The 19604-nt window shown below is 41.8% G+C and overlaps 1 protein-coding gene across 1 annotated transcript in view; it reads right to left on the reverse strand.

Moving 5' to 3' along the window:
* The window catches only part of LOC121878084 (beta-hexosaminidase subunit alpha-like), a 64734-nt gene that overhangs the window by 8590 nt on the left and 36540 nt on the right, over positions 1-19604 (reverse strand). The window contains exons 7-9 of the mRNA XM_042384076.1: positions 11025-11137; positions 10763-10817; positions 7014-7163 (exon numbers count right to left, since the gene is read on the reverse strand). Coding sequence (XP_042240010.1) covers positions 7014-7163; positions 10763-10817; positions 11025-11137 — 318 coding nt within the window. The remainder of the gene's footprint in view (positions 1-7013; positions 7164-10762; positions 10818-11024; positions 11138-19604) is intronic.

The raw sequence follows: 19604 nt of genomic DNA on the forward strand, positions 1-19604 counted from the left end.
TTTATGTTGGTGCAAATTAAATATGTGCCGGAACCCCTCTAGTCAGAACTGTTTCTCTAGCGTTAGTGATCTGTAGCTTGCTAAGTCAGCTCCTCACCCAGCTCAAATATTTGGAAATCCCCCTACCCAATTTCTTGGTTTGCCCCTGTGAGGTACAGTACTGTGCGTACAATATTAAGTTTTACTTTTCACACCAGAAATGACACAAACAAGATAACCTTTTTCACCAAAGTATAACTCAATCATGAACCAGACTGTCCCATCAGTAAAGGTGATTTTCATTATTATCCTTTATCCTCTTTGCCACTACGGAAGTCGGTTACATCTCTGTTATGCACTGTTGGTAAATACTGGGCATGTACTGGTTCTAGGATGTATCTGTACATGCGCCAGTGTTAATTAAGTCTGGTCTTGAATGAGCTCACACTTGGTGCCGTCACAATGCTCTCTGGAAGTTTGTTCCAAAATTTCAGAACTCTTACCCCCAAAAAAGTTTGCCCTGGCAATTTTTTTAACCTGTGGCTTCTTCAACCTTAAGATGTGACCTTTAGTGGGGCAGGCATCCGCCAGCTCCAGATATGAGCACTCGACTGAGCAATGTCCTCTGAGGTGTTTATAGACTTCTATTAAGTCACCTTTTACCCTCCTATAGCAAAAGGTAGGTAATTGCAGGTGCTCTAATCTCTCAGGGTAAATTACATGCCATAGTGCAGGCACCAGTCTGGTGGCCCTCCTTTTAAGGTTTTCAATCAACTGACAGTCTCTAGCGATATGACAGTACTCCAAACGGGGGAAGCACATCACCTTTGAAGAGCATGACAAGGGAAGGACTGTCTAGGTATCTGAACGACCTTGTAAGACCCACATTAGGTTTGTCAATTCATTTACTTTCTTCTTACAATGGTCCAAAAACTTCAGTTCGTTGTCAACATACACACCCACGTCCTTCTCACATTGGTCACCATTATTGTGTAATATTGTAATCTGTTAAAGACATCTTGGCAAATTCAAGATCCGTACATGCTCATTACATTATATATTTAATAAAAGAGCACAACAGCAAAATAATCAACCACTTGACCTGTTAGTTAGCTGGCAAAAGGTGAAACAGTCTAACAGTCTATCAGCACAAACTATGAAAGCATGAACAGTACCAGGCTTCAAAAGTACCCTAGACAAGCTTATCAAGGACAATAGGGGGATCCAACATAGGCCACAGGCCTCCTTCCTCCAGCATGGTCCCCTCTAGGTGAGGTTACCATGAGGTAAAAAAGCAGGTAAATGTACAAAACTTCAAGTCTCAAGAAAATCAACTGCTTTTGAGCTTTCAGAAGGTTTGCATTTACTGTACAGTATATCCAATGTAGAGTCAAACAGATTCTGCAGCATGCATAATCCTTACTCATTATATAATGGGTTGGTCAAGGCATTTTAACAAATGTGTGAATATAATAAGCTTCACTGAAATCAAATGCAGTAAAATGTCCCCAAGATATGAACTGAAATGAAATTTTAACCAAAACCTAAACTTCAGTGTAATGGTCATGATAAGAGCTAACCTGAAAACCTTAAGGATTCATATTACGCTCAAACGTCCACAAAACCTTCCGAGTCCCCCAGTGGAAACGTCCCCCGTTTTCTCTGTTTCCCCCGCCTTTGTCTATGGGAGCAGACGCTGTATGCTGGGACCTGTTGCCATCCATTCCTTTGTAATCAATTTAATTCTGCTTTCGATAGCTGAGTCAGAGCATTGTTAGTGAAGATAATAGTAGAGAATGAAAATGAGTTCATAGTCTCAATTTCAACGTCAGAGGGTACCGTAAATTAATTCATTGGAATAGGAGTAGCTGGACTCCCTGGCCTAGTTTGAGTGAGGGCGCCGCGGGCATTTTAACCGTTAGTAAGTGCCCGTCCCTTCATCCATACAGGTATGCCATTCCACGCTGGGTTGTAATTTGCCCTTCTTTAAGTGATTTGACCCAATTGATAGTTGATTGTGCAAGTGTTACAGTAACGTAGTTGATATGCTCTGAGTAAAGTCATATTTACGTCTTCAACGTCCCCTGAAACGTGTTGTTGTTGTCACCGTTAGTAAGTGCCCGTCCCTTCATCCATACAGGTCCCTAACGCAGCCTAGGCCGTGTCTGTAGGGTGGATGTTGTATCCACTATGTCTGGGGACATGTCCGAGGTCCAGTAGGATCAGTTACCTTCGTGAGACCCGGCCGTCAGACACTTCAGACCACCTATAGCCCCCATAGCTGGCTCGTCTGGCCCTAACGCTCGGTCCACGAGGTGACCCGGACCACCAAGCCACACACCACTACCAGCCCCCATCATTGGTGGATGAGTGTCTACCTCAGTAGGGCTATATTTGTGTGGTGGAATTAACCCACTGGGATCTCCAGAGTTCGTCGGATAGTACTCCATGGTGGCTGGACCCCATGGCTGTTGCTTGAGTATCACTCCTGACGACTGAGTGTTGTAGTGGCAGTTGCTCTAATATGTATGGTGCTAAGTGACTATCCTAGTTGTGCTATTGAGTATGTCCACCCAGTAGGGTTGGAAGGGTATTGAATATGTCCACCCAGTAATGGTGTGAGTATGTGGAGCCTGAGGACCTAGTACTAGATTTCGTCTGTTAGTACAATATAATTCTTTCTTCTAATTTCATATTCATGTTTAAATAAACTTTGTATTTGTATAATTGTGTCTATTATTTACCTACAGTATTTACCGTTATCTCTTCCCTATTGCTTGATACTATCATTACACCTACCCACGAGCCTCCTATCGTCACGCTACCAATGGTGATATATAAGAGTAACAGGAATTGTTACTGGCACACAGGCCCTCATGAATGGTGGCAGTAGCAGCCCTCATAAATGGTGGCAGCTCAAGCCCTCATAAATGGTGGCAGCTATGGTGATGTAATGAACATAGTATCGAGTTGGGAGGAATGACTGTGATACTGTAGTTTTAACTGAGTGATAACCATTTCTCTGTACGGGTATTTAATAACCATTCCACTGTAACTAATGAGTATTTCAGATTGCTAATAATTTTGTTCCATATTTTTCCGAGGTACAGCTTTTTGTGGTGGTTTGCAGAGAGAGTGAAATAAGTTCAAAGAAATACCTTGGAGTTAGGTTAGAAAAGTCTTGTTTAAAGTAAAAGGAAACCTGCAACAATAACTTGTAGAGTGTGAATAAGGTTCATTAATAGTGGAAGAATTTTGATATGTAACAATCTGCCCAAATTTTTTTTTCTGTTGTTAACTCAGTATTACTTACAGACAGTGAATACATGTTTGGGCCGTGGCACTAGTTGTGAAATGTTCCATCGTGGGAGTGCCCAGTGTTTTAATTCTGAGTGCTAACAGAAGCATTGCACTATATGCAAAGGTTAAGTGGATGCTAATTCTGCATTTGTAATATTCTTTAGTTATGTGTTAGGTAGGATATATATTCCATTTACTTAATATCTCGGGGCATTTTACAGTTCCTACTATTAATATTCCTATGTATACGCTATAATTTTAAAGTTATTTTAACCAGGTGCTAACGGGTCATTATTTTGTGTAACGTATGTTATGTGAACTCTAATGCCAGTATACTTTCAGAATACAGTATTATATATGTGAGGACCTTATGGTGATACGGTATATGGAAAATGTTATACAAGTGTATGGACCCAGAATTGTGAGTACGGAAATTCGTGAAGTGTTCACGCAGTGTTGCACCATACTGAGTCTGTGAATGGCAAAGTGTCTAAGTGAATTTTTGATGCCATAATAGTATCTTTGGGGAGATTAATAATCTGAACAGTAGTTTGAATAGTTGATGCATGGAGTGTTAGTCGTATTGCAGAAAATCAGTACCAGTCCTTGGGTCTTGAGTGAGCACTGTGCATGTATTGTATTTACAGTGGGATATACCTGTAGTATTGATTTGTTGTAACACAATGGCAGATGCTAACGCAAATAAGGGGACCATGATGGCCAAAGCCGCTGTTGAACTAGCAACAGAAGCCCAAGCTCTTCTGGCTAAACTCGCTAAAGCCATGGGTAAAGGAGGAGAAAACCAGTGGTTAGACTGGATCTTTAAGAAACAGTGGGCTTTGTAAGTGAACCTCCTTGGTTGTTGATGGGTAGTGAAGTGCACAATCTGTTGTAGGTAACTTTTGGTAATTGAAGAAGAAAACAAAAAATGGAGGATTTTTTTTTTGGGGGGTTAAAAGTATTTTGCAGAGGAAGGGTCAATTTGCAGTAAAGACAGAGATTGGAAGATGTATTGGCAGTTATGCAATCATCTGAAGGGTATCTGTTACTAGTATGAGTAAAGATACCAGTGGTGAATTCTCAAGTTCTGGTTGGTAAGTCCTACGTAGGCTGGGTGTTGTTGGTATATAGGTGTAGAGTTCGTGACTTTCAGGGAGTATTCGGGCATATAAATATGGTGCTATTACTTCTACATGGCAAATGCCATAAGTACAGACAGTTTTTGGTTTGGTGGTGTTCTCATGAGGACCGTTTCGTTAGCATTGAATTCTTGGGAATACCCGCTCGTTCGGAGTCCCTTGAAGGGTGCTGCCTCTCGCGAGTGCGACATAACTCTTAAGATTAAGGGCAACAAATCATTCCTTTGACTTGATGGGGTCCGTTCGTCTATGTCCTAGCTTGAGAAATCTGTGTTAAATCTCAGTGTGTCCTGTCAGCATTTGACCAATCGCGTAAAAGAAACTTTCATAATCTATGAACATTGAAATTTGAGTTCTGTAAGAAATTTTGAGTGTGCATTTTATCTACCGATGTGAGGGTGTATTTTGTAACATGTAACACCATTTATTATTATTATTATTGGATATGAGGTATCTAACTCAAATCATTATTATTCTATGATGATGTACTTGACCCCATTTATTATTATATGATATGATGTATGTAACACCATTTATTATTATATGATATGATGTATTTACCGCCATTCAGTATTATTATGACATGATGTACCTAACCCCATGTGCTATTATTTTTGGTGCTATTTTGTAATATGTATCCCAATATATTTTTTATGAAGGTGTGTCACATTCTAATTGTATGTTAACAGATTTCCATTTCTTGTACCTAATCCTGACCACCGGTAGGGAATTATTTTTCTATTTTTATTGATATAATTTGTGCAATGTTTTGTATGAGGATTTATACTTTATATTAATGATTTAATATGTATGTCACTACTTACGTGTTTTCTGAACGTTACCGCATAATGATGAATCTTGGGGAAGGAGGAAGCTTTGTAATGGTCATGATAAGAGCTAACCTGAAAACCTTAAGGATTCATATTACGCTCAAACGTCCACAAAACCTTCCGAGTCCCCCAGTGGAAACGTCCCCCGTTTTCTCTGTTTCCCCCGCCTTTGTCTATGGGAGCAGACGCTGTATGCTGGGACCTGTTGCCATCCATTCCTTTGTAATCAATTTAATTCTGCTTTCGATAGCTGAGTCAGAGCATTGTTAGTGAAGATAATAGTAGAGAATGAAAATGAGTTCATAGTCTCAATTTCAACGTCAGAGGGTACCGTAAATTAATTCATTGGAATAGGAGTAGCTGGACTCCCTGGCCTAGTTTGAGTGAGGGCGCCGCGGGCATTTTAACCGTTAGTAAGTGCCCGTCCCTTCATCCATACAGGTATGCCATTCCACGCTGGGTTGTAATTTGCCCTTCTTTAAGTGATTTGACCCAATTGATAGTTGATTGTGCAAGTGTTACAGTAACGTAGTTGATATGCTCTGAGTAAAGTCATATTTACGTCTTTAACGTCCCCTGAAACGTGTTGTTGTTGTCACCGTTAGTAAGTGCCCGTCCCTTCATCCATACAGGTCCCTAACGCAGCCTAGGCCGTGTCTGTAGGGTGGATGTTGTATCCACTATGTCTGGGGACATGTCCGAGGTCCAGTAGGATCAGTTACCTTCGTGAGACCCGGCCGTCAGACACTTCAGACCACCTATAGCCCCCATAGCTGGCTCGTCTGGCCCTAACGCTCGGTCCACGAGGTGACCCGGACCACCAAGCCACACACCACTACCAGCCCCCATCATTGGTGGATGAGTGTCTACCTCAGTAGGGCTATATTTGTGTGGTGGAATTAACCCACTGGGATCTCCAGAGTTCGTCGGATAGTACTCCATGGTGGCTGGACCCCATGGCTGTTGCTTGAGTATCACTCCTGACGACTGAGTGTTGTAGTGGCAGTTGCTCTAATATGTATGGTGCTAAGTGACTATCCTAGTTGTGCTATTGAGTATGTCCACCCAGTAGGGTTGGAAGGGTATTGAATATGTCCACCCAGTAATGGTGTGAGTATGTGGAGCCTGAGGACCTAGTACTAGATTTCGTCTGTTAGTACAATATAATTCTTTCTTCTAATTTCATATTCATGTTTAAATAAACTTTGTATTTGTATAATTGTGTCTATTATTTACCTACAGTATTTACCGTTATCTCTTCCCTATTGCTTGATACTATCATTACACCTACCCACGAGCCTCCTATCGTCACGCTACCAATGGTGATATATAAGAGTAACAGGAATTGTTACTGGCACACAGGCCCTCATGAATGGTGGCAGTAGCAGCCCTCATAAATGGTGGCAGCTCAAGCCCTCATATCAGCACTCAAAAACTCCAAGATGGATACTATAGTAGCCATACTGGCCAGTGAGTCCACACAAGAATCACAAGCATTTTAATCACCAATATGCAAGCAAAGGTTTCTGAGAAAATGCACACACACACAAACACAAAAGGACGAAGCCATAATTGACACTCACCATAGAGCAGGCAAGCAAAAATACAGGTGGCCTAAATGGTGTTAATATTGAGTTTCTCAGACTCTACTCTTACTGTAAACATTCCCTCCACCTAAACTACTGGATACAAAATAAAATAAGAATTTGTAAGAATGAGGGTTGCAGTCATTTATATGTGGCTAAACAAGCACAAACTAACTCACCAACAGGAGAAGTTGACTTCATCACCACCCAGGTGGATGTAATGGTCAGGAAAGCGCCCGGTAACCTCGGTGAAGAGAGTCTGGAGGAAGTCATAATTGTTGTCTTTGCTTGGGTCAATTGGACCAAAAGTACCATCTGGTGATGATCCCCTGAAGAAGAAGAAATAATGATGGAGTTGATTGATAAAAATAGAGAATTTATCTTGAAATCCCATCTTACAGCTGAGCCTGCAGACAGGCAGCTTCAAAATCACACACACTGTGCCTAGCAGTTTTTAGACCAAGGAGACTCTTTGCATTAGTGGTTGGCTCGTATCCTCTGAAACAATCCAAAGACTATTCTGAATTTCCCATCACAACTGTCACTCATAAAATGTGAAAACTATTGAAAGTTTCCCATCAGAAGGACAAGGCTAGCAAGCTGTGACATCACAGCTTAGCAGTGTTGTGTAATAGAGTGGTACAGGTTGTACCTCTCTAGTCCGGCATTCTGTGGTCCGGAAACTCCTGTGGTCCGGAACGATTTTAGTTTGTCCAATAGGTAGATAGGTAGCTTTTTTGTTTTGTTTTTTATCTGAATTATTATTATTACAGGAGTATTAAATTTTTGCCCCTCAGGCCCCAATGTAGGTCAGTGACCTATGCCCGGGTGAGCTAATCCCCATAAAAAAAAAAAACAAAGCCGCGGGAAATTAAGGTTTGTTTACATCAGGCAGTTCAGCTGCTCTCTCTCTCTCTCTCTCTCTCTCTCTCTCTCTGCTTGTCTATACAGAGTACAATATTTAACCCTTCAATATATATGAGCAGTAAATAAGTGTTGCTTTCATATTCTTATGTAGAGTAATGACGATATGTTTTCACATGTGCACACTTACATACGCGCAGTCTCACTTTTTTTTTACCATTAATGGTTAGCTACTTATACTGTTCCATTTATTAACATTAAATAACATTGCAGGTACTTCAAACAACCATATTATTTTTTTTACATTAATTTTACTACGGCTACAATCAGGGTCTTATTTTCTTCAGTTTTATATGTAGAACCAATCAGTCACTGGTTTTGTAAGCTTTAACATAAACAATGCCGGCAGCCGTCTCGTCTCCTCGTGTGTTTTAATAGTCCACGTATTATTAATAAATTGTATTGTTAATTTTGCACACAAACATTAATTCAAGAAAAACAAATTCAGAAACATTAATTAAAATATATATGAACAGTAAATAAGTGTTGCTTTCATATTCTTATGTAAAGTAATGACGATATGTTTTCACGTGTGCGCACTTACATAGGCGATCTCTCTTTTTTCTTTACCATTATCGTTAGCTACTTCTATTGTTCCATTTATTAACAATAAATAACATTACTTAAAACAACCATATTAATTTTACTACAGCTACAACCAAGGTCTTATTTTCTTCAGTTTTATATGTAGAACCAGTCAGTCACTGGTTTTGTAATCAACAAAAACAATGCTGTGTCATTTCCTTGTGTGTTTTAATATTCTACGTATTATTAATGAATTGTATTGCTCATTTTGCACACATAAACATTAATTCAATAAAAAAGACATTCAGTTATAAACAATAATGAATCTTTTGTACATAAGAGAAATGACGCTGTTTACACGATTATGCACGTCGTCTGCACGTTGGCGGGCCGTTCAAACCCGTCGAAATTCAAGTTTCCGCAGTCAAAATTTTTATTTACTTTTTTTTGTGTGTGTGTTCCAATAAAATACGTTGAATTAAAAACTCGCGAAATTTGAGAAGCTACTACACGACATTTAACCCTTCAATATGTCTTCAAGAAACCATGATGCAGGGAAAGTGGTGCTAGTGCTTCCAAGCATAAGCACAAGTCACTATCTATCCAGGAAAAGGGTGAATTTCCATGGTCCAGCAATTTCCATGGTCCGGCACCGGTCAGGTCCCAAGGTTGCCGGACTAGAGAGGTACAACCTGTACTACATATGCTTCTCACTATTATGTCCTGGGTTAAACCTCAATCTAGGTCAGATATGAGAAGGGTAATATCCAGTGTGACCCTACCAAACATTGCATGTTTTCTTTAGTTTCCTTCAGTATTAACACTGGATAATAAAGGTTGTAACAAAGAAGAGACTAACTGCCTGAAAGGTTAGTAACCTGATAAAGTGGTGGAAATGATAAATTACCATACTGTACTTTCAACAATCCCTAGGAGGGTGGAGGGCATCCTAGTTGCCAGGTTGCATGCTTGGCCATAAATGGAGGATTAATCCTGAAATCTCATTCCATGGTAGAGCCTGAAGCTAGGCAACTCTTATTAGACATACAGTACTGAAGTACCTAACTAGAGGAATTCTTATTCTACGGATAAGGCCCCCCCAAATGTCCACCTGCATTACCCTTCCCTTCCCCCAGTATCATCAGAGTCAAAAGGGAACATGATACAATGGTTGGCCCAAAGGGCCGAAGGTCTTATTAACACAGTGTTTGCTCACGTTAAGCTCATCTTCACTGGTTCACCACCATTTTCCACACTTGTGTAGGTTAGACATAATTACCTGAATACATGAAGTCCCAATTGCCATCAGGCAAATTTGCAGCAAGTTTAATTGACTGGATACCTTTCCTATTACCACCCTAAATTGACAAAGCTTAATCACTTCAGGCCAAAACAGAACTGTCAGGACTATAAGGGAAGATCATAGCCAAATACAGTAGTATCAGCTAATAGAGGGCATTACTGTATCGGTACTGTATATGCTGACCTACTGGCTCCCAATGGTGGTTTGTGTGGTGAGGTCCCAACCAATAACTTCAATAAAACTCTCCTGACATCCTAGTTTAGCTCACACCAGGAACAAAATACCTAGTTAGCAAAACCTTTTTAAGGGTGATTAGGATATGGTGGTAGGATTAACTATTAGATTGTTCCAAGGATAGACTTTAGAGGATACCATCAAGCCACTAATGCTTGGGGACACACCTGCCAGGCTTCAGTGTGTATTACAAAAGCCACCTGGCGGAAGGCATCAAGCCGTAAAGACAATACCTTCCATATTACTTTTTGTTATACATATTGGGACAATGGTAGCACATATATCTCTCACTACAGTGTCCTGAGTTCATTCCCCAGACTGCAACAGATGTGAGAAGAGTGTAACCCTACCAACCATCACAGGTTTCCTCCAGGCACTCCAGTATCCTCCTGCAGCTACTAACAATGGATAATAAAGGTCTTTACAAAGTAACAGAGAATAGACCAACTGATCAAAAGGTTAAAGTAAGCTGAGAAGAGGTAAAATGATAAACAAAAACAAAATGACACACTGACAGACCAAGGCAGGGGTGAGGTAAGGGAGAAATATAGGAATATAGAGGAGAAGAAGAGGGAAAAATAAGAAAAAGAGAAGAAATAAGGAAAGAGAGAAAGAGAGGTAAATAAAGAAAGGAGACTAATCATCATTATCTTCATCATTTTATGGCTATTATGAAGCTGATGAGTTGTATCCATACTACTCCATTCTACTAGGAAGCATAGAACCAATTTATCTAATCTTGTTATAGAGGTAATTATCAGTCACTATTATATACTCACAAAAAGTTACAATGTTCAACAGCACACACCATATGCATCATGCCTTTATGGAGAGTGTAGACCCATCAATGTCTCAACTGCACAGTATTTCCCTCAAATTCCTCTGCTGTAATGATAAAAACCCTGGTGCCCTATACTAACAGACCACTTTTTCTGGACTTACTTATAGCATGGAGTGAGAAGACCAGGCTGACCAGGACCCCAGGACTCTGTGTGACCTGCAAAAGGAGTGAAACATTGGGAGAAACTTCAATAAAATGTAAACAGATAACTATTGTTCAGCACCATATAAAATAAAATGTATTAAGTGCTAACAAATGATAAAGAGCAAATATCTTGGGTAAACACATCCCAGAAATGAGCCTCATCAAGCGTTAAACACAAGTACTGTACACCCATAACGTTGACAATTTCCTTCAGCTGACCTGGAGTATCAAATTCAGGCAGAACACGGATGCCTCTCAACCTGGCGTACTCGACCACCGCACTCACGTCTTTTGCTCTGTACACATGGCTTGGACTGTAGGAACCCATGTTGCTGTGGGAAGATAAAACCATTGTAACACTCCTTGGTCTTCTTAGTATAAGTGAGGACTGATGAGACACAAGGTAGACCAAAAATATAAGAAATAAACTTCAGTTAAGTCATATCATCACAAGAACCAGATACTGTATAATTGTGCTTGTGCACTTGAGATATAAAATGAATTGCAGGAAACAGAAACTGTCTGATTTATCCAAAGAAAATTGTAATAAGCAGAATGGCTTTCAAATACAAAAAAATGATCAAGTAAACATCAACAAATAAGCATACATAACTACTTACCCATATAAACAAAACACATACTTAAGCACAGATGCATATACATGGGGCCCCCCAAATTCGCAGGTGGGGTGGTAGGTTCTCAAAATGGCCGCGAATAACATTTGCAGACCGTGGGGGGGGGGGGGGGTGTACATTTTTTTACTTGTGTACAAAGAAATGTATACAGTATTCTCTTTATATGTTTGCTCTTAGAACAATTATTTCTTTTACCTGTACGTATTGTACATGTGTGTGTGTGTAGACACACACACACACACACACAAAACACATACAAATAAATAATAATGGGAAAATACTCTCACAAATAATCAGAAGCAAATTTATTAAAATTGTGAGTCTACCCTCAAGTCCGTGCTCTCTTAATAAAGTAATAAAGCACGGACTTGAGGATAGACTTACATTTTTCAAATAATTTTTTTTCTGATTATTTGTGAGAATATTTTCCAATTATTATTTATTTGTATGTGTTTTGTGTGTGTGTATGTGTGTCTACACACACACATACTGTATTTATAATACAGGTAAAGGAGATTACTGTCTCTAGAACAAATGGCTCTCTGTCCCAGCCGCAAAAATGCCAGCAACTTTAAAACTACCCAAAGACATTCTTGGGTACATCCAGGGTGTCATCCACGAATAAAAGAGGACTGCGATATAAAAATCCGCGAACTTGGGTGGCCCCCTGTATGCAAGTACACAGTGGCGTAGCTAGAGTGTGTGCCGCCCGGGGCGGCCCTTGAGTTTGCCGCCCCCCTCGGTCCCCAAAAAATACATATTGCACAGTGACTCACTCTTATATATATATATATATATATATATATATATATATATATATATATATATATATATATATATATATATATATATATATATATATATATATATATATATATATATATATATATTAAATAGTTTGTGTACCATTATAATATTACTGTACTTTCACATACTCAAATATAGTATGCTTTAAATACACACCAAACATACTTAAACTTTATAAGTAACAGTTAAACAAAAAGCAAAAACGACATATAGGATAGGGAAAAAAGTAAAAAAGTGTAAAAAATTAGGACCATCTTTATTTCTGAAATGAAAACTACAACTTTCTACAAAGTAACTTTTCTTGTTTTTTGTTGGCAAATTCTTCAATGACATTGTCAAAAACTATTTCATCTGTCAATTGTCGCTCTATAGACAGTATGGCAAGATTTCTCAACCGCAAGGTGCTCATAGTAGATCTTAAGTAATTCTTGATCAGTTTTAGTTTCGAAAAACTCCTCTCACAGGTAGCAACACTAACAGCAATTGTGAGGAAAATCCTCAGCATTATTACTATATTTGGAACCGAGTTCCCAAGGTTATACTTTTGAATAAACTGCAAAAGTTCAAGGGGGCCTTCTTTCCACGTCTGTATTCTGTCTGTAATAGTTATAGCAGCAACAGCAACAAAATGCTGAAGTCTTTTTCTCTCAACGAGGAACTCCTCTTTATCAATGTCGTCGTGATCGTGATCTATTTGACACTCATATTTATTATCCAAAAGATTCAATGGGGTAAGGAAGGCATATTTCTCAGCAAGTTCATGAAGCTGTTGAAATCTCAAAGTTATTTCTTGGATCACTCTGTCCAGCGAAGAAAACATTTCTCTCCTCAATTCAATGTCGTATGACAATTCAGCATCTCGTGATCCTTCACCAAACATTTGTTTCTTCTTTTTGGGTCGATGCTGACGCTCCATGACTATCCCCAGATCATTGCAAATTTCTTTGGCATAGTTTATTCCATTACTCACTAAAAAGTAGCAACTTAATCTAAAATTACAGACTCAGAGTACAGTGAAAATGGATGTCTGACATAAGCCCCCCCCCGACGAAAGCCACCCAGACAAAAGCCCCCCAGACAAAAGCCCCCCAGACAAAAGCCCCCTACTTTGATCGGGGTGGCTTTTGTCTGACAACCCTAACCCTAACCTAACCTAACCCAACCTAACCTAACTTAACCTAACCCTAACCTAACCAATAATTAACCACAGAGAAGAACAGTATATTTTACCCTCAACTATTTAATTATGTCCGAAACTTTTGAAAGCCCTTACTGTTGTCAGACAAAAGCCACCCCGATCAAAGTAGGGGGCTTTTGTCTGGGTGGCTTTCGTCTGGGGGGCTTTTGTCTGGGTGGCTTTTGTCGGGGGGCTTTCGTCTGTACCCCAGTGAGGATAGTGTCTTAGTATAAAATCGCAATGCTGTGAAACAAAATCTTAATATTTAATCTCAGTACCGCAGCAAAAGTCACATCAATATTTTTTAACCAATACTTTAATATTTCTTACCTTATAGTCTTATGTCTTCCAACGAAGTAAATAACTGGATCGAAAACACAAGAGAACTTAAAAGTCGTCTAGCCTCCCCTCGTCTTGTCACGATGGAGACTTGTGCAGAACTGAAGTGAATTGCTTGTAACTGGTGGATTGGTCGGCTGTACATGAACTGATATGACCCGAGACTGCATGGTTTTGCAGCTACTGGAGACGTTAATCCTTCCCTTTGTATCGGCGGCAAGTTAATCCTCGTCGTGTCTGACCTAACACCTGACCCACACCACATGAGCTCACTGGCGTACTTGTTTGAAGTTGTTTCCTTAATCCTCAACAGGCTACAGGTTGTGTGTGTGGCGGGGGGAGGGGGGGGCGCATAGCAAGGGTGTAGCTCATGACGTGGCCGTGATGATGTGGGTCAGGTGTTAGGTCAGACACGACAAGGATTAACTTGCCGCCGATACAAAGGGATGGATTAACGTTTCCAGTAGCTGCAGATATGGGTGATGAGCAGACCCAAAAGTGCCGCCCAGGGCGGACCGCCCCCCCCACCCCCCCACCCCCCCAGCTACGCTAGTGCAAGTACAGTACAGTCACAGACATAAGAAATCATTCACCCCCTCCTACTACCGCATCCGCTAGCTCAAGGCCTTTCTACACGACGGGTCACAAGAGGGTGGGAGAGCTAGAGGTGGCGGACCTGGGTAAGGTAAGAGGATGCAAGCCAAGGGCCACATAAGTAGTGAGAGTGTATGTGGTCTTACAATTATCCTTAACAATTGAAGAAGTTAAGGTTGGTGGATGTAGCTTGACGTTGACGGCCTTAATAAACCTGGCAGTTGATAGGCCTAATGCCCAAACAACCAACCAACCAGGAGGGCGGGTGTCTGGGGAGGTGTCATATTTTTACTTTTACTTTTATCCTCTTCGCCACTGATCGGCTTGTTAGCCGCTTGGGCGATCGGTCACGTCTCTTTTCATTTATATTCTCACCAAAAGATCGGCTCGTTAGCCGCCCGGGCGATCGGTCACGTCTCTGTCACGCAGCACTGTTGGCAAATACTGGGCATGCACCGGCTCCTGAATACCTGAACCTGCTCCAGTGTTGGTCAAGTCTTTCTTGAAAGAGCTCACACTCGGTGCTGTCACAACACTCTCTGGTAGATTGTTCCATAAGAGTTTACAACTTCACTCCGAAAAAGTTTGCCCTCACGGTTTTCTGACCTATGGCTTCTTCCTTAATCTTGAGCTGTGACTCCTCAGGGGGCGAGTGTCCGCCAGCTCCAAGTAAGCGACACCTAACTGAGTAGTGCCCCCGAGATGCTTTTACACCTCAACTAGTCCCCCTGCCCGTCTGTATAAGCCAGGCAAGTCTTGTGGGCGCTCCAATCTCAGGATAGCTGAGGTGCCGAAGTGCAGGCACCAGTTTGGTGGCCCTCCTTTGAACATTTTCAACCAACTGACAGTCCTCAGCATATCTCGGGGACCAGATGGGGTGACAGTACCTGCATGGGGAAGCACTTCATTTTGAAGATCGTCACGAGGGACGGACCGTCTTATAAGACCCAATAATTTATTTTGCCTGATTTCATTCCTTCTTCACAATGGCCTGAGAACTTCAGCTCATTGTCAACATACACACCTAGGTCCTCTCACACACAGTCTCAACTAGTGCATTTTCTTCATCCTGTTGGGACATATGATACGCCTCCTTACCGTTGGTACGCCCCAGGTGCATCCTCTACACCAGACATTGAATCTCAGCAGCTACTTCTTCGACCATTCCTGGAGCCCAGAGGTCCTCTGCAGCTCTTCACAGTCCGCTTGTTCTTAATTTCCCGAAATAACTTGCCATCATCGGCAAACATTTGTGTTGGAGGAGGTACAACGTCAGGTGTCATTTATGAAACAAACAAACAAACAAACAAATAGCGCCCAATATACTACCCTGCGGTACCCCACTTGTTACAGGTACAGATGACGATTTCGTGCCATTAATCACCACACATTGCTTGCGGTCATGTAGAAAGTCTTCTATCCACGCTAGGACATTTCCCCGAATTCCGTACCTTCCAGTGTGATTTTCAGCCTTTCGTGGGGTACACTGTCGAAAGCCTTGGCAAAATCTAGGTAAATATTGTCGATATTACCACCCCGTTCTAGAATATGGGTCCAAATATCCAATACCTTGAGCAATTGTGTCAAGCAAGAGCGCCCCGGCATAAAACCGTGTTGGCAATCTTTTACAAGGTTGTTTCGTAGTAGATATTCCATCGCGGCATCTCTGATAATTCTCTCAAGTACTTTACATATTATGCTGGTCAGGCTCACCGGTCTATAGTTGTTCGTGGAGTGACTATCGCCCTTCTTGAAGATAGGACTCACATAAGCCACTTTCCATTCACTGGGGACCATTTGTTCATCCAGGCATTTACAAAACAGAATCTTCAGGGGCTCTGCAAGCTCGTTGCACAGCTCTCTTAGCACTCTAGGATGCACCATGTCAGGTCCGGGACTCTTATGGACCTTTAGCCTGGACAGTTTATTTCTAATACCCTCTTCTGTGAACACAATGTGGGTCAGTGCTGTGTCGAACTGTCTGTCCTCAAACGCAGGAAGGTTAGTTGCATCCTCTCTTGTGAACGCTGAGGAAAAGAAGCTGTTCAATGCCTCAGCTTTATCCTGGTCAGAATCTGCGTAACTACCATCTTCAAGCCTCAGGTCTGATACTCCTACTCGCGTTTTCAATTTCGACTTTGCATAGCGGTAAAACGCCTTTGGGTTTGACTTGACCTCGCGTGCAACCAGCCTCTGGAACTCCTTTTCAGCCCTCCTACACTCTATCTTTGCTTGGTTTCTGGCTCTTGCATACATCCTCCTGTCTTGCTCATCGTTTGACCCAACCCACGTCTTGAATTTCTGGTTTTTCTTCTTAATTTTGTCGACCGCCGCATGGTTCATGTGTAGGGATCCCCTCGTATTCCTAGAAGCACTGGGTTTGGTCTTGGGTATATATTTATCGATCAAATGAGTCATTTTACTAGTTATGATATTCAGCGTAGTGTCTGCGTTCTTGTACCTTAATAAGTCAGGCCAGTTGATACCCCTCATCTCTTCCCTCATCCCATTGTAATTTCCCTTGTAATATTTGCACCTTGGCCTGGCCTTATCTTGAACTAGGTAACAGTTAAATGTGAATGACAACACTGTATGGTGACTGGTGCCAACTGGGCCAAGGTGTTCCAGTTTGGCCACCATACCCTCCTCGTTTGTTATGATGAGGTCAAGTGGCTTGGGTGTTTGCTCCCCTCTGTAATGTGTCGGGTCTCTCACATGTTGGAACAGAAAATTATCTCTCAGAGTTTCTACAAAAAGAGTAGCAGGATTATTCAAGTCATTCGGGGTGGACTCGTTTCTCCAGTCGATGTCGTCATAGTTAAAGTCCCCCATGATAAGGAGGTGGCTGGGGTTGAGCATCGCCGCATTGTTTATTAAGGTTCTTAAGTTCCTTTGATTTAGTGGGCCACAGTTTGGGGATCTGTAGATACACCCGACGATAAGTAAGTCCCTTCCTTTTAGTTTAATTTTACACCACTTGGACTCTTCAAAAACATCCTCTCCCTGTACCCTCGCCTGGCTGGCTCTAAGGTCTTGCCTAGCGTAGATAACCACACCCCTCCTGCAGGATTCTTGAGTTAGGTTCGTAAATGAGTCATATCCAGCAATGCTGAACTCACATTCCTCTGGGTCGATTCTCCTGTTCTTGTACAACAGTTCTACAACTCCTACAATATCTGGTTGGTGTACTCTTAGTAGTGTTTCAAACTCCTCTCTCTTATCAAGGAACGTGTCAGTATTAGTGTAAATGACATTCAAGCCAGAATTTGTTCTCGGTAACGTCTCTGCTCTTAGTAATAAACCCGCTCCACCCACATTCTCAGAAGCTGCAGCATTTGCTAAGTACACTGTATTTTGCAGGGTGTGGTTAAAAATGTCATTGTTTACACGGCGCTCGTTCCCTCCTGTCCGGTAGGCTGAGCTGGTGCCGCCTACCGGGTGGGGGGTTGAGTGGGTGGAGGGTGCACTGCTGCCCCCTGGCCCTGTGTCGGCACACTTGTTTCCACTACCCTCCCCCTGAGTATAACCCATGTGCACCTGTCCCCGTTCCTCCTCGACTCCTCCCTCTTCTGCTTCAAGTCCTGCAGGAGCTTCTTGTGCTGTTCCCTCTGCATTACCGTGCGGTCTGGGTGAATAAATATATCCCGAAATGCCTCGCTCCTTGCTAAGTTTTTTGCCTGCCGAATAACTTGCCATTTCTCCTCCTCACTCCCTAGAGTGATCCTGAGGGGGCGAGGCTTAGCCCCCTGCTTTTGTCCCAGCCTCCTCACATCCTGAGGGGTTGCTGGAATCTTCAGAACCTCTGTGCAAATATTTTGAAACAGCACCTTGTCGTGTGTTTCCTTACTCACAGTTCCCTCTGCCTGGCTCTCTGGGACTCCAAAAACTATTACATTGTTCCTGCGCTGGATCCGTTCCTGGTGTTCCTCCTCTCCCCTAACAGTAGGTGCGTTAATTTTCATTTCTTCGACACACTTTTTCAAAGTCCCAATCTGCTGTAGAACCTGTACTGATTCTGCATTACTCTCCGCCCCCCCCCGTGGCCCTCCTAATACGTCAGCATAACTCCTCTTAGCAACCACCTCCATTCTATTAGCTACTTCCTCAGTCTTAGCAAGGATCTCTTTTCCAACTTGCTCCAGTTTGTCAACCAGCAGGGCTCCTGCTTCATCTATTTTCGTCCCTAGAGAACTCGTTCCCTTATGGATTGCAATCGCTTCATTCACCTTGACTATGCAGCCAGAGCAATACCAGCAACAGCCATCATGCTTTACGGCAGTTAGTAACTTCCTAAACGTTGCATTAGTTAGGCCTGTATCCTCCATATCCGACGTCTCCCTGCAGTAATCACATATCAAACTCATGGTTGTTGTTGTTGTGGGGGGGGGGGTGCAGACTGTGTATAAATCTACACCTATTTCAATAAAAATAAAGAGAGAAAAAGTACTTAGCTACTCTCTGTTGCCTATAGAGTTGTCGTCTGTGACTGCGTACACTGTATCTCCCTGTGAATGGTGTATTGTAGGCACAGTTTCAGTCCTTGAGAAAGCACACAATCAACATAAAATTTAAAGTCTCTGTGGCACCTATGACACGACTTGGTTTCAGCTGGCACGGTGCCTTTCCAGCTTGCTTGCTAGTGAGCGCTCACTTTAAGTTATTTACAACTTCAGCGGTCACTGATGACACTATGAACTATCACTGTGTACACTGTATCTCCCTGTGAGTGGTGTATTATAAACACAGTTTCAGTCCTTGAGAAAGCACACAAACAAAATATAATTTAAAGTCTCTGTGGCACCTATGACACGAATAGGCTGGCAGTTGTCCTTACCAGCTCGATTGCCAATATGTATTCACTTTAAGTTATTTATAGTCTCTTCTGCATTCACTGATGACAACTATGAACTGATTTAACTGAAGGCACAGTACTACACTCCCTGGTTGGCCTTTATCACAGCCGTGACCACAACACCCTAAAAAATAAAATAAAATAAAAGCTTTGTCATGTGGCAGTGATTGTGTGGTTATAGGCCTGTGACCCTGGCTGTACCTCCAACTCGGTGGAAATTGAGTTTTCATAAATACAATCGTGTCTAGCATGAAAAGTCCTACATCGATTTACACTTTCACCTCACTAAGACGATCTTGACGAACTTATGTAATCACAGTCCAATTTCTGCCGCTCTACATCGAAGGCCCGAATGCCGAACACGCTTTGTTACAGAGACGCAACACGACCCGCCC

The sequence above is a fragment of the Homarus americanus genome, unplaced genomic scaffold (genome assembly GCF_018991925.1).
Source record: "Homarus americanus isolate GMGI-L3 unplaced genomic scaffold, GMGI_Hamer_2.0 scaffold45562, whole genome shotgun sequence".
NCBI classification, from domain to species: domain Eukaryota; kingdom Metazoa; phylum Arthropoda; class Malacostraca; order Decapoda; family Nephropidae; genus Homarus; species Homarus americanus.